The 14,476-nt window shown below is 39.2% G+C and overlaps 1 protein-coding gene across 1 annotated transcript; it reads right to left on the bottom strand.

The window, feature by feature from the left end:
- Positions 1-2,000: 2,000 nt before the first annotated feature.
- Positions 2,001-4,288, bottom strand: rbp4 (retinol binding protein 4, plasma). The gene is made up of 6 exons (XM_076298894.1): positions 4,199-4,288; positions 3,864-3,983; positions 3,578-3,714; positions 3,185-3,291; positions 2,586-2,798; positions 2,001-2,305 (listed from the first exon to the last, which is right to left on the bottom strand). Exons 2-6 carry the CDS (start codon positions 3,963-3,965, stop codon positions 2,289-2,291), a joined length of 576 nt encoding a protein of 191 aa, XP_076155009.1. The 5' UTR covers positions 3,966-3,983; positions 4,199-4,288; the 3' UTR covers positions 2,001-2,288.
- Between the last annotated feature and the right edge of the window lie 10,188 nt (positions 4,289-14,476).

Here is a 14,476-nt window from a genome sequence, read left to right as displayed (position 1 = left end):
TAAGCGTCCCTGGTTACAATTGCGAATATGCAAATAAATGGTTTCCATTAACTTTAACCGCATTACCTTCTGTGAATCAAGAGTTTATCCTCCCTCAAGCAACTCATTTCTCTGTGCATCATAAGTTTTCCCAGTTATTTCTTATTCACCCCCCCCCCACACACACACACACACCACACACTGATGATTGGAAGCAATTCTTCAAAACATGATAGGATGTGAGGAGTATGTGCGGAAACCTGAAAGCTAAAGTTCTGTGGAAATTGGTGGTTATCCTGCCTATTCTTTTGTTCATAACATTTCCTGGTCAAAAATTACATGTTTATATTTTCATCTTGCAATAGAGCCTGACTTCCTTCCAAAGAAATTGGACTCCACTCAATTCTAAATTGACAGAAGATAAAGTGGATGGGTGTCTGATGTTGATGGGTTATTTGTTTTTTTCCCTCTCTCTCTGACTGAATATCATCTTCAGAGTAATGTTTATTTTGACTTTAAAGCAACCTGTCTTTCCAAAATGAAAGCTCTATTGATCCATTGTTACGAGATGAAAGGTCCACTTTGACGTACTCAGAGGTAGACTGAAGTACACACACACACACACACATACACACACACACACACACACACACACACACACACACACACAAAAGTATATCTGAGGCTATTTAGTTTAGCTCCATTAGTGTGTCTCTCTTGGTCAGCCAATAGAAAATGAAACAGAGATAAGAACACTCATGGTTCCAGTGAATCCATGCATTTGCACAAACTCATTAGCTATGTGTTTCACAGACAGCTCTAGATACAAGGCATGCTGGAGAAGAAGAAAAAGAGACAGAAAAAGAGAGAGAGAGAGAGAAAGAGCATTAGGAAATTTAAGTCAAAAGATGGCCACACTGTCCCATATTTTTATTGGGATTACTTTTTGTTTCAGAAAGCATCATGTCTTCATTTTTCAGTGCGTGTGTTGAATGATGTGAAACTGGAAACCTAGTGTGGCCCATGTGTTTTTCTAATATGTTCGTTGTGTAAAAGGCCTTGGAACAGAATCAACATGGGATGGTTTATGGCAAGCAATCTGGGGGCCTCCTTAAAGGGGATCCTTTCCAGCTCTTTCCAGCATATCGCTAATCCAACTCTGCAACAGTTACACAAGGAAGGCAACTGAGGAGAAGGAGAAAAATTCCAGCTGTGATGCAATCAGAGTCCGTGTCAGGACATTTATCTATCCGCTATGTGATGCCCCTGGCTGCCAAACATCTGCAAAATCTTTTTAGCATATCAGATGTACATTAGGCCTAGCAGTCCGAGAGAGAGAGAGAGAGAGTAGTGTGTAAGAGACAGGGAGGCAAGGAGAGAGAGAGAGGTAGTGTGTAAGAGAGAGAGAGGCAGGAAGAGAGAGAGATGGAGAGAGGGAAAGAGAGGAGTGGAAATATGGGGTCATTTCAAGGCATTTGCCCCGGCTGGCAAAGAGAAGGCGAGAGGCAGACCCAGGAGGAGGAAAGGTCAGGTGATCGGTGAACATGTGGACACGTGGAAAGGGTCAAAGGGTGAAAACTCAAACAGAAGACAGCACAAACAAAAGCCAAAGTTCACTGTTAGAAAATTGGCAGATCTGAATCCCCAAAACTGCCTGCTTGCTTTTAGAAAATAATCACGAGGTCCAGTTGTGTATGCGTTTATGATTCTAGAAGTAATGTGCTACCATGCGAGGGACTCTTATTCTGGAGAGAGATACTCTGACAAATACTTCTACAGTGTTCCTGATTGGTTACTGTAGTGGGTTCCTTCTATCATAATGCAGGACTACACTCTCCAGGTCAATGAACTGGCACAGTTAAACAATGACAAATAATGAAAACAGCCAACTAGATTGATAAGGTCAAAGTCAGTGTTTGCTGATGAAAAGCTACCTTAGGACACGTTACAAGGGTCAGCTTGATCAATGCCCTTGTGTGACCAAACCCTGATGACAAATGATACTGTCCTCCAAAGTGAAATTGATTTTACAAGAATATTTTATTTAAAAAAAAAACAGACATTGACTCATTTCAGTACATAAAATCATTACAATACATTCAACATTGTACGCTCTTGGCAAACCTGGGCTATAATCAGGTTTTTTCTGGATGAAAAATAGTAATTGTTATTGGTAGAGAGGGTTGTTAATTTTATCCGTGTATGTACAGTCATTTTCTTTAAAATTGTCAGTCTGTGCCAACATATTCAGTGGCCACAGCTAAAAGCTCACAGTTGTCCTCATCCTTCCTCCGTCTCGTCCAGCGTATTTACGCAGAGCAGAAACCTGTGGGAGACAAGAGAGGAAAACACGCTCAGGTCAGGGAAGTGTTGCATAACGTGAAGTCACAGAAAGCAATCTCTGGCCTGACAATCTTTCTTCTTCTTTTTTTTTTACTTTTCAATACGGCTTAAAGTGTAAAGTCTATGGATAATGCCAATGCATTTCCTTGTCTATGTGCATGTGTACAATGTGTGCATGTGTAGATATCTGTGTGTGTGTGTGTGTGTGTGTGTGTGTGTGTGTGTGTGTGTGTGTGTGTCTTATGGGCCTATAGGGGCCTTACCTGTGTGTGGAACGCGTCTGTATTTGCCCAGGAAGCAGATCTCCTGTTTCTTCTGGGTGACGATCTTCTGATCCTCAGGCCTCAGGCCCTCGGAGTGGCGGGAGAAGATGAAGGAATAGCCGTCCAGGCAGGTGCCGTCGTAGTCCACCTCTCTGCAGGAGTAGTGGATGGCGTAGTTGTCGTAGTCGGTGTCAATCACCCAATGGTCATCGTCTGCAAACGGTCAACCCAGAAATGTATAAATGAATGTCATGGATCACATTTATTCAGATGATTCAAAATCAAGTGTCTTCATCAAGTGTTGCCTTTATTATTTGCACATTGGCTTGTGTAATTTTTTTAATCTAATGTTAAAATGTGTGTGTGTTTTTTTTAATGAGTTGGATTGTATATTGTGTATGTTTACACTGTATTGTTTTTATTTAAAGTTGTTTAATGAATGAATCGTTACAAATATGATGTGCTCCTCTTGGTTGTTTTCTGTGTAACCCAGTGACAGCAGCCACTGCTATTACTCTTACTCTCACTATATTCCTAGTATATTGTTAATATATTGCTAGTATATTACTAGTATATTGCTAGTATATTGCTATACTCACAGCCAGTCTGCAGGTAGGAGGCGGCTCCCCAGTACCTCATCTTGAACTTGGCGGGGTCGGGCGTGCTCTCGAAGGTAGCAAACATGTTGGCGCACATCTCCCAGTTGCTACAGGGTGGAGAGAACGCAAGAGAAACATGTCAGAGAGAGCTGAAGAAGTCTATCATCTTTCTGCCGGTTTTTTTCCACTGTAGGTTTTAACAGGAGGGTTTAATGGTTTTATATGAACATGAACATGTTGTTTATGAGTGTGGAATTGCTACAGACGTGGAATGCAAAAGCAGCTACTGGTTGAGGAGTTGAGTGACAGTATCAAATTTCTGGCGTTTCAACCGTTTTAAATGTGTGGTGGTGTGTGTGTGTGTGTGTGTGTGTGTGTGTGTGTGTGTCTCACTTCAGAATGATGACTCTGCCCACGGCGCTGGCTGTCATGGCGCCGACATCGTCTACTTTGTAGGTGGCGACAACGTTATCCAGCAGGAAGAGTCCGACGGGATCTTTCTTGGCCACTGCGTACCATGGTCCTGCAAACTACAAAACAAAAACAACAGTAGACAACCTTCAGTTCAAGCTGCACAGATGCTGGACAAAAAAAATAATAATTGTAAAGAAACTATGGTTTTGCTTCAACAGTATAAAAAAACAAGAACAGATGGAGTTTTGCCTTGTTCTGCTCTTACCCTGGTTTTGTCAAAGTTCTGCATCACTTGAATGTTGTCCACCTGGCAGTCCTGGGCCCAACATGTGGCCAGCAGGCAAAGGGATGCGAAAACGAACAGCATGTCGTCCTACCGCTGTGTCTGGAAAACAGAGGGGAAGACCAATCATGTAACACAACAGATCAATGTAAAAAAAAAATACCATCATGTTTCACAAATATCCTCATGGTTCACCGCGTGGAGAGGAAAAAAAAACTCAAAAACTACAGCACAGCATTACCGTGCCTCTTGGTTCATTTCAGACATAAGATAAAATAAGAAATAAAAAAACTAGGAATAAGTGGGAGAAAGTCTACCTTGATATGTTGAGTAGAGTCAGAGGTAGCAGTGAAGCTCGGGGCCTCATTGCTGGGCTTTATATGGACTAGCCTCGGGCCAGCGTTTCGCAACATCACACAGGTCTCCTCCTCACAACCACTTTGATTGGATGAGATTTTTACATAACTGCAGGGGTCCCTATGTTCCAGAGAGTTCTGCAAATTTGACCCCTGTGCTTCTAAAAAAAAAAAAAAACTGTGTATGTGTGTTGGTATATGTGTGTTTGGGAGGGGGAAGGGGGGTATGTTTTTTTTCCCCTCAGCATTTTTCAGTCTGAAAACATCTGGAAAACAGTAAAGCAGGCTTGAACTCATGCGTTTTGCGAGAGAGTGAGAGGCATCTCCTGGGTGTCCTTGAGAGAGCATGCCCTCACCTGTTTTGTTAGCTATGGTATGTGCCAACTACTTTGGTTCTCTTCATCCACCCAGGTTCAAAATACTGGACAACCTACAGTATACAACCTACAGAAATATTTAAATGTGCACAATGTAATAAACTTGCATCAATGATATATTGAGACCACACTTCCTTGAATTTCCCCTTGGGGATCAATAAAGTATCTATCTATCTATCTATCTATATATCTATAAGTATTTGAATGACATGTTCTTTTCATACTCTCAAAACTCTTTTTTCATACTATCTGCAACTCAGTAGCTTTACAATCTGGATCATATACTCCCTTTTGGGGTGACTAAAACCCTGCCTCCCCACAAAAACATTCCCAGACACGTGGACCTTATGTAACTGCATCCACAAGGAACTGATGGATTGAGCTGAACAGTGCAACTCCGATCTGCCTCTATAGGGCAAATGTACATATCATTATCACCCATTTTTGGTGCAATTTTTTGAAAACTTATGGCATGTTCTGTACAAACAGACTTCATTCTGGGAGAGCATAATGACAGGTTGTGCTTTGCTTATTTTATGCATTTGTGAGGGGTCGTGGAGAAAGTGGAGATACAGTATAGGCAGCATTCTGGTGCAAGCGGTGGCTGTTTACGGTAACACTTTATTTTAATGTGTCGCTGTTACAGTCTACCTATCTAATTAAGTACAGTGGTACAACCTGTGTAACAACATGTACTATCAGGTACTATCATTGTACTTGCATTATGTATTTGTGGGTACCTACATTTAGTTGTTACATTGTAATACTGAGTACTTTTACAAAACTTTGCCAATTTGCCTAAATTTTCATCAGAGTCAAAGAGCTGACCTGAGACCTGCTGGATGGGGTAAATCTGGTCATGATAGATTTGATATACAAACCATTCTTAGCTCCAGTCAAGGCCTCATTGTCTTCAGTGTACATGTAACAGCTGTGCTGCTACAACCTTGTAACTCTTTGATACAGTCGAATAAACCTATTAAGTGTTTCAGTTAATTACTTACATGTACATATGACATGTATGTTGTGTCTTCGATGTCTTGGAACAGGTCTACTAGTCACACCGTGCACTTTTTTTGCAGATGGTCACAAATATGTGATTAGAACATACACAAACCGAGAGTTTCACACTATGATGTGAATATTATCCTCTGGTATTTTTTCCATAGACTGTATAAAGAACACTGAAACTATAGATCATTCGCGTAGAATTCCAGAAGGAGCCAGGAAAAGAATTAACTCCTCAATAAGTTAAACTGCGCTGCATAAAATTACCCCTCAATCTCATAGCATTCTGTAATAGAGTAATTGTTTCAAAATATATGAGGTTAATTAGAATGAACAAAGCCAGCTTCATTCCTCTCACACGGGTTGAAATATGCAGCACTTATAAAGACTCCTTGTAAAGTCTAAAAGCATTGAAAGCATTCATCCTAACAACAGACCTCAAGACTGAAGGTCTAGATTATATGGAATATATTGTTTCTTCGTGTGGGAGGCCATTCGCCTGATAACAAACAAATCATTACTTCTGTCTTCGACTGATTGTCTGTCCCAATAGTCTGTGAAGATTCTTAAATGTAGGGTTTCAATTGGCATGTTTACATTTATCTTCAGAATGTGTCTTTGGTGATCAGCCATGGCACATCGCTGTTTACACGTACAGCGAAAGACATTGCTGATCAGTTGTGTGTAGATTCTGTTACTGACAATGTTGCAGGACTTAACTCCCAGTGTCCTGCAGAACGCATTAGCCTTTACACTATGAAAAGACATGTGGTCAAATGCGTCTCAGACCACCTATAAGCAAGTGGTTTGAGTGATCAGATCACAGGGCAAAAGACCATGTTCGGTCGAAACATGTTGGCTCAATATTTTAAATGACCTAAGTCAGATTCAATAAAGGCTTTTTAAAGAATTCCTTCTCCTCTTATATATTTGAGTGCCTCGGACCTACTATTGCTTTATTGGATTTTCCCTACCCCAAGAGCACCGCTTGAGGACTTGATAACTTCACCTGAGCGCCTGGTTGAACCTCTTGCACATCTTGGTGATTGTTTACACTTGACCACTTTGTGATTGGATCAAGACGCATTGAAAACAAATGTAAAGGAGGGGTCAGTGTGACATGATTTGGCAGCCGTTGATCACTGCTACTACCGTCAACAAAACCCCAATCAGGAAATCTAGCGGTACTGGGCACAAGTCTGCCAGTCCTCTGATATGGAGATGAATAGAATGACTTCAAGGAAGACTAGGAGCAGGTTTCATGTCTGTGTCTGTGTATATGGTTGTAATCTCCAAAGTAATTAATTTCATGGCAATTCTGGGACTGTTTGAACTATTAGAATCACTCCCTCTGAACACAGATTGAGCTAATAACAAAGCAACTCCCAGCTTTGATGATTAGTTAAGTCAGTTTATTCTAGCTTCCTTATTTCTTCGGTCTGAGACAAAGCCTTTCATAAGGCATTTTCTTTAATAATTTATCTGCAACTCTTTTTGGAGACCTCTGCAATGCAATCTTCAAACTTGTCTGTCAAACGTTTTTGCACAGTTGAATACTTGGTGAGTAATAAACAGTTGTGTTAGCATACAAGACAATCACAGAGAATCATGTGGTAGTTGGTATTATTTGTTTGTGTTTGTTTGTGTCCAACTGAGTAATGTAACCGTGACAACATGTTCAGTAAAATGTTCATGAAACTTTTATATAATATTTGTGGCACATACGGGTGTCCATTTTACATCATCAATATTGAATGTGGCAAGTTATAGGCAGAGACTTTCTAATGAGGAGACACAGCACTCAAAAAATCCTGCATAGAAATGCATGGGGCTAGTTTGTAACGCCAATATGGTCGTTGTCTACACATATCCCACCCCTTCCTCGGTAAAACGTCGACATGTGAATACATTGAGCCAATCATGTGGTGTGATGTGAATGCATTGAGCCAATCATATGGTGTGTTGTGAAGACATCGTGCCAATCATATGTTGTGAACTCGCTGCTGGAGCAAGATTGGTGTCGTGAAGCCTTGCGCACGTGCATTTCTGCCGAATAGGATGCCCGATGTTTGCCCAAAAAGTGTTGCGATATGGCCGCCGAGTGGAGGGACTTGCCTAAAAGGACTTTGTTATAGGGCAATCATACATCATCTTACTATCACCATAAACGGACAGTTACATAATACTTCACGGTCAAACAAGATACACAGTAAATGGAAGCTCGGTGGACCGTTGCCGTAAACTGTGTACATAGATAAATACTTTTAGGACGCATCTTCTGTAACTCAAAACACTCCCACACACTGTTTCTCTTCCAAATATTTATATTTATAAACTATGTTTTGGTCCTTCAATCTTCATTACTTTATAAAATACAATTAAAAACATTCTAGGTTGGTTGACTCAGCTGGACCAATCGGGTCCTAAGACACATCTTCTCAAAAATAAGACTTTGTCCAAAAACTCAACCCAGTATTTCTGCTTGCGCTCACACTGACAGACAAGAATGCCGAGTCTTTTCAGGCACTCAAACTGGTGGAGTTAAGGGGTGGCACCCTATCCCGGGCAAAGTAAACACAGCTCTGACAGCGCTGATACTGGATGACGGCATTTATAATCCAAACTGACCCCATTTCCTACGCTTGGACCCTGATATGATTTCCCTGTCCCTTGTTTGGGCAAAATATTCCGATGAGCACTGTGGTCCCTTTTTCTTTGCAAAGTCTCATAGCGACCCTTTCAAGAGAGTTCCATTATCAGCATCATAAGTGGCCCCACAAGGCTTCCGTTTTAACATTCCATATGTTATTTTAATGCAGAGGAAGTAGATTGGGAACCAAATAGAACGTTCAAGCATTGTTTTTGTTTTTATTGTTGAAAGGGTCTATAACAACAGACCTCAAGACTGAAGGTCACTATCACAAAATCTTTGGCAAAAATGCAAAACTCACACACTCATCTCAACTCGGGCACTGAACTAAATGAAGGTGCATAAGAGGGGAGTGAAAAACAGAATGGAAGACCACAGCAGGCTAGAGACAAACAATTAAGCTGCAATTATTGTCGCATAACTAGGCCCTCGGGATCTTGTGTTTTGACAACTTCAACTTGATGGAATACCTGCAATTGCAACTGCGAGTCACTTTTTGCCACATTCACAACAAGCCCCCACGATCCTAACGGGACTGATATTTCATTTTAGTTTAGTTGAAGAGTTTGGTTCAAAAAACGCTATATCCTCCATTTCCATAAGTCATTTTGTTTTTACATTTTGTTTTCCAAGTAATTTCAGCAGAACTGTTGGGTTATTATTGATTTATCTTTACTCAATCAAAACAAAACAACTGCAATGTTATTGGTATTACCTGCAATACAAAATTAAATAACATGATTTATTAATGTTTTTAAAAATGATTTAGCGTTTTGAAATCAAATTCTTAATTTGTTTGTGTGTAGTCTGTTTATGGGTTTCAAGGGCCTGTATCAGATTTTGTTGACAGTTGTGTCAACTCAAGAGTCAACAAAACATTTACTTAAAAATGAATGAAGTAATTCAGAATCAGAATATTGGCACAACATATTGAAGGACCTGTCTCCTGTCACTTCTGACCTACGGGGCCAGGAGACAAGAGTCAAAGCACAGACAACATAGACCAACATATTTGAGGCGACAATCGATATGCATGCATGTATGTATGTATGTATGTATGTATGTATCTATCTATCTATCTATGTATCTATCTATGTATCTATCTATCTATTTATCTATCTATCTATGTATGTATTTATCTATCTATCTATCTATCTATCTATTTATCTATCTATCTATCTATCTATCTATTTATCTATCTAACTATGTATCGATCTATCTATCTATCTATGTATCTCTATGTATGTATGTATGTATGTATGTATGTATGTATGTATGTATGTATGTATGTATGTATCTATCTATCTATCTCTTTCTATCTCTCTATCTCTAACTATAGGAACCCCTGCTATTCAGCCCTTTTGGCTGTTGTGTCTCCACTGCTTACAGGACCTACCCATGCAGCCCTTGCTCCGTGATCGCAACGTTGATTAGATTTACTAATACACCTTTGCTAAATCCTTTATCAGTGTTCAGTTACAGTGACCTAAGCATTCTTACTCCCCAACTTGTCCACACTCGGCATGGCTTTCTTACAGTAAGTGGATTTATTCTTTGCATATTTTCATGTTTTTGTGATGTGAATTTTTGATGTGAAGCTTTTGCCTTTTGCATTGCAGAGGTTTCAGCATTTGTCTTCAGGTTTGCATAATCTCATTTTCCAAATCATATCAAAGTGTCCCATTTGTCATGTTTTTTTGTTGTCGTTGCTTGACAGCAGGAGTTGGCGTGCATTGTGAAAAGCAATCAAGAGTGGAGGAAAAATCCAATTCCACATCATAGTAAACTGTTACTGAGTAAATCAATCTTCAACCTTTAGCCCACACAAATTACACTTTATCTGAGAGGACATTATTCAACGGAGAGCTGAAGTAAGATTCAATGGAGAGTGAACTGTAAAAATAATAATAAGAATAATATAATAAGTTACATTTATATAATAATAATAATTATACATTTTATTTGTTACATTGCGCCTTTCAAAGCACCCAAGGTCGCTTTACAGAGTAAAAATAAAAAAATAATAATAATAATCAGCACACACAAGACATTTTACACATAAGACAAAATATGCATTGCCAAGGCACACCAAGGCATAAAAAAAACTGTGCCTTACTCAAACTCAAGGTCACTTTACAAGAAGATAGTTGACAGAAGATGAAGCAAAATATGCAGCTGAGCCCTAAGAACGTGGGGTACCCCAAAGCAGATGTCAGAAAGCACAACAAACTGGCCTAACTCTGTGAACCCTGGTGAGGAATATCAGACATGTGTGCTCCTCCTGCTATATGGACAGCATGCATGGCAGAGATGGATGTGGCCAGGGCTGGAGGAGTGGAGGCTGGCCATGGCCAAGGTCATTAAGGACGAAGAGTGTCTGTCAAGCTAGGGAGTCTGGCGTAAACTTGCTTTTAACAAGAAAAGTGTGTGTGTGTATATGAGAGATAAACACGTGGAATGAGAAGAGGACAGTGAGCTGGCAATCTGGCCTTTGTACTCAATTGCAAAAAATGACTATTCGATCCTCCACTGCTGCAAGTTACTAGCCTAGAAATCTAGACGCGCCCCTAGCGGCAGCAAATTACATTTGCTGCCAGGGCTAGTCTAGCAACTCTCCGTTGGCTTGTGAGCTCCAGAAATCGAAACTAAATCAGGCCAATGAAATAGTGTATAGAGTCGTTAGGTGGGCTTAACATAATGATTGATGGCAGAGTTGCAACGGTTTGGCTTGAATTCCCTGCTACTTGAAAACAAATAAGATGGATGTTGCTGTTGGCGAACAGTGTGACACGAGTTAAGCTTTTATTAAGTTGGCAAACGTTTGAACTAGCCAACTAGCGTCGCTGGTGGGAAACGCATGGGATTCATAGCGCTGCCGCTGTCCTATTGCGTGCAGAGGGAATTTGAAAGACAACTGATTATCCCGCCCCTCAGACTGAGCACTGCGAACGGTGAGTGTCCAGACCCTACATTTTAATGTGGGTCTGGCTCGTTAGGCTAGCAAGTTACTTTAACAGATCTAAAACAGCAACTAAGCCTGTGTTTTCTTAAGGTCTGTGGGATGCTTGTTTGACTTTGCTGTCAAAAGGCTCAAAAAGGCCCCTAATCATATGACACTGCAGCTGATGTTTACTCCTAGACTAAGGACCCTCTGTTTAACACACAAAAACAACTCAGTCAATAGAGAGTTGCTTCACAGGCCTTAGACAGACTATGACAGACAGGCACGTGCAGAGAAGGGGGTCTACAGGGGCTCTAGCACCTGCCCTTTTGCCCCTTTGATGTGCCTTTTTGACAAGACCCGTTTTTTACTTTTTAAAATTTGTAATACTTCCACTAGTTCCAACGTGAATATTCGCTAAAATGTCTCATTACAGTTTTTCTCAGTCGCTTTGGTGCTTTTTTCAGATCAGAATTAAAATTCTCATAACTATTAGTTCAACCTCCACAACATTTAGTAATTTGTGCACATCATAGTAGCAATTTCTCCTTCCTCTGAACAAATTGCAAATACTTTTGGACATGTATCAGTTGCTTTCATACAATTCTCTGCTGTTTTTTAACATTATCATTTGCTTATGTCATGTCAGTCAAAATGAACTATACTTATGAATGCTGAATAGTCGTTCCCAATAAAACTAATAGTCTTCATTTCATTGCTTGAGTCATTACATACAAAATTGTTGAACTAGTTATCAAATTCTGTCACAATGCTGTAGAATTGCAAAGAGCATACAGTAAAAATGTACGTATTCAGTGTCTTGTACTCACTTACTCACCTAACTACAGCAATGTGTAACTTTACTGTAGTTTTCAAATGGCTGTACAAGTACTGTATAGTGCTGTCTTGAGCATGTTCAGGTAGTGTCACCGATTCTGACCTTTTTTTGCATTGGAAAACACTGAGAGAACTGTCATAATGAAAACATGACAAAGCCTTTTGACTACCTTGTTCATAAACGATGGTGTCAAGACTTCTCATTTTGATGACACTGACAGTTTCATTGACATGAATACCTGCTTTTGAGGAATGGACTATCCATTTTGAGCAAGTGACGTGCTTTTGCAGGTCATCCACTAGGTTTTGCAGTTTGCACTAATTGTTTTGAGAATTGCACTAACTGCTGTGCAAATGTTAATAGTGATGTGAGAAAAGCACCAAAGCGACTGAGAAAAACTGTAATAGTTTGTGAAATTAGAAATTTACAAAAATAACAATTTTTTGTGTTACAGTTTTTCTCAGTCACTTTGGTGCTTTTTTCAGATCAGAATGAAAATTCTCATAACTATTAGTTCAACCTACACAACATTTAGTCATTTGTGCACATCATAGTAGCAATTTCTCCTTCCTCTGAACAAATTGCAAATACTTTTGGACATGTATCAGTTGCTTTCATACAATTCTCTGCTGTTTTTTAACATTATCATTTGCTTATGTCATGTCAGTCAAAATGAACTATACTTATGGATGCTGAATAGTCGTTCCCAATAAAACTAATAGTCTTCATTTCATTGCTTGAGTCATTACATACAAAATTGTTGAACTAGTTATCAAATTCTGTCACAATGCTGTAGAATTGCAAAGAGCATACAGTAAAAATGTACGTATTCAGTGTCTTGTACTCACTTACTCACCTAACTACAGCAATGTGTAACTTTACTGTAGTTTTCAAATGGCTGTACAAGTACTGTATAGTGCTGTCTTGAGCATGTTCAGGTAGTGTCACCGATTCTGACCTTTTTTTGCATTGGAAAACACTGAGAGAACTGTCATAATGAAAACATGACAAAGCCTTTTGACTACCTTGTTCATAAACGATGGTGTCAAGACTTCTCATTTTGATGACACTGACAGTTTCATTGACATGAATACCTGCTTTTGAGGAATGGACTATCCATTTTGAGCAAGTGACGTGCTTTTGCAGGTCATCCACTAGGTTTTGCAGTTTGCACTAATTGTTTTGAGAATTGCACTAACTGCTGTGCAAATGTTAATAGTGATGTGAGAAAAGCACCAAAGCGACTGAGAAAAACTGTAATAGTTTGTGAAATTAGAAATTTACAAAAATAAAAATTTTCTGTGTTACAGTTTTTCTCAGTCACTTTGGTGCTTTTTTCAGATCAGAATGAAAATTCTCATAACTATTAGTTCAACCTACACAACATTTAGTCATTTGTGCACATCATAGTAGCAACTTCTCCTTCCTCTGAACAAATTGCAAATGCTTTTGGACATGTATCAGTTGCTTTCATACAATTCTCTGCTGTTTTTTAACATTATCATTTGCTTATGTCATGTCAGTCAAAATGAACTATACTTATGGATGCTAAATAGTCGTTCCCAATAAAACTAATAGTCTTCATTTCATTGCTTGAGTCATTACATACAAAATTGTTGAACTAGTTATCAAATTCTGTCACAATGCTTTAGAATTGCAAAGAGCATACAGTAAAAATGTACGTATTCAGTGTCTTGTACTTACTCACCTAACTACAGCAATGTGTAACTTTACTGTAGTTTTCAAATGGCTGTACAAGTACTGTATAGTGCTGTCTTGAGCATGTTCATGTAGTGTCACCGAGTTCTGACCTTTTTTTGCATTGGAAAACACTGAGAGAACTGTCATAATGAAAACATGACAAAGCCATTTGACTATCTTGTTCATAAACGATGGTGTCAAGACTTCTCATTTTGATGACACTGACAGTTTCATTGACATGAATACCTGCTTTTGAGGAATGGACTATCCATTTTGAGCAAGTGACGTGCTTTTGCAGGTCATCCACTAGGTTTTGCAGTTTGCACTAATTGTTTTGAGAATTGCACTAACTGCTGTGCAAATGTAATAGTGATGTGAGAAAAGCACCAAAGCGACTGAGAAAAACTGTAATAGTTTGTGAAATTAGAAATTTACAAAAATAACAATTTTTTGTGTTACAGTTTTTCTCAGTCACTTTGGTGCTTTTTTCAGATCAGAATGAAAATTCTCATAACTATTAGTTCAACCTACACAACATTTAGTCATTTGTGCACATCATAGTAGCAATTTCTCCTTCCTCTGAACAAATTGCAAATACTTTTGGACATGTATCAGTTGCTTTCATACAATTCTCTGCTGTTTTTTAACATTATCATTTGCTTATGTCATGTCAGTCAAAATGAACTATACTTATGAATGCTGAATAGTCGTTCCCAATAAAACT

Source organism: Alosa pseudoharengus, unplaced genomic scaffold (assembly GCF_046254945.1).
Source record: "Alosa pseudoharengus isolate Yale_2024_CS ecotype anadromous, Long Island Sound unplaced genomic scaffold, YU_APseudo_1.1 YU_APseudo_1.1_scf_21, whole genome shotgun sequence".
Classification (NCBI taxonomy): domain Eukaryota; kingdom Metazoa; phylum Chordata; class Actinopteri; order Clupeiformes; family Clupeidae; genus Alosa; species Alosa pseudoharengus.
This window is presented reverse-complemented; position numbering and strand designations above follow the sequence as displayed.

Coding starts and splice junctions, on each gene's coding strand:
- rbp4 (XM_076298894.1), bottom strand. CDS start 3,965: ATGCTGTTCGTTTTCGCATCCCTTTGCCTGCTGGCCACATGTTGGGCC. Junction 3,715..3,863: donor AGAACTTTGACAAAACCAGG/GTAAGAGCAGAA, acceptor TTTGTTTTGTAG/TTTGCAGGACCATGGTACGC. Junction 3,292..3,577: donor GGCAGAGTCATCATTCTGAA/GTGAGACACACA, acceptor TCCACCCTGTAG/CAACTGGGAGATGTGCGCCA.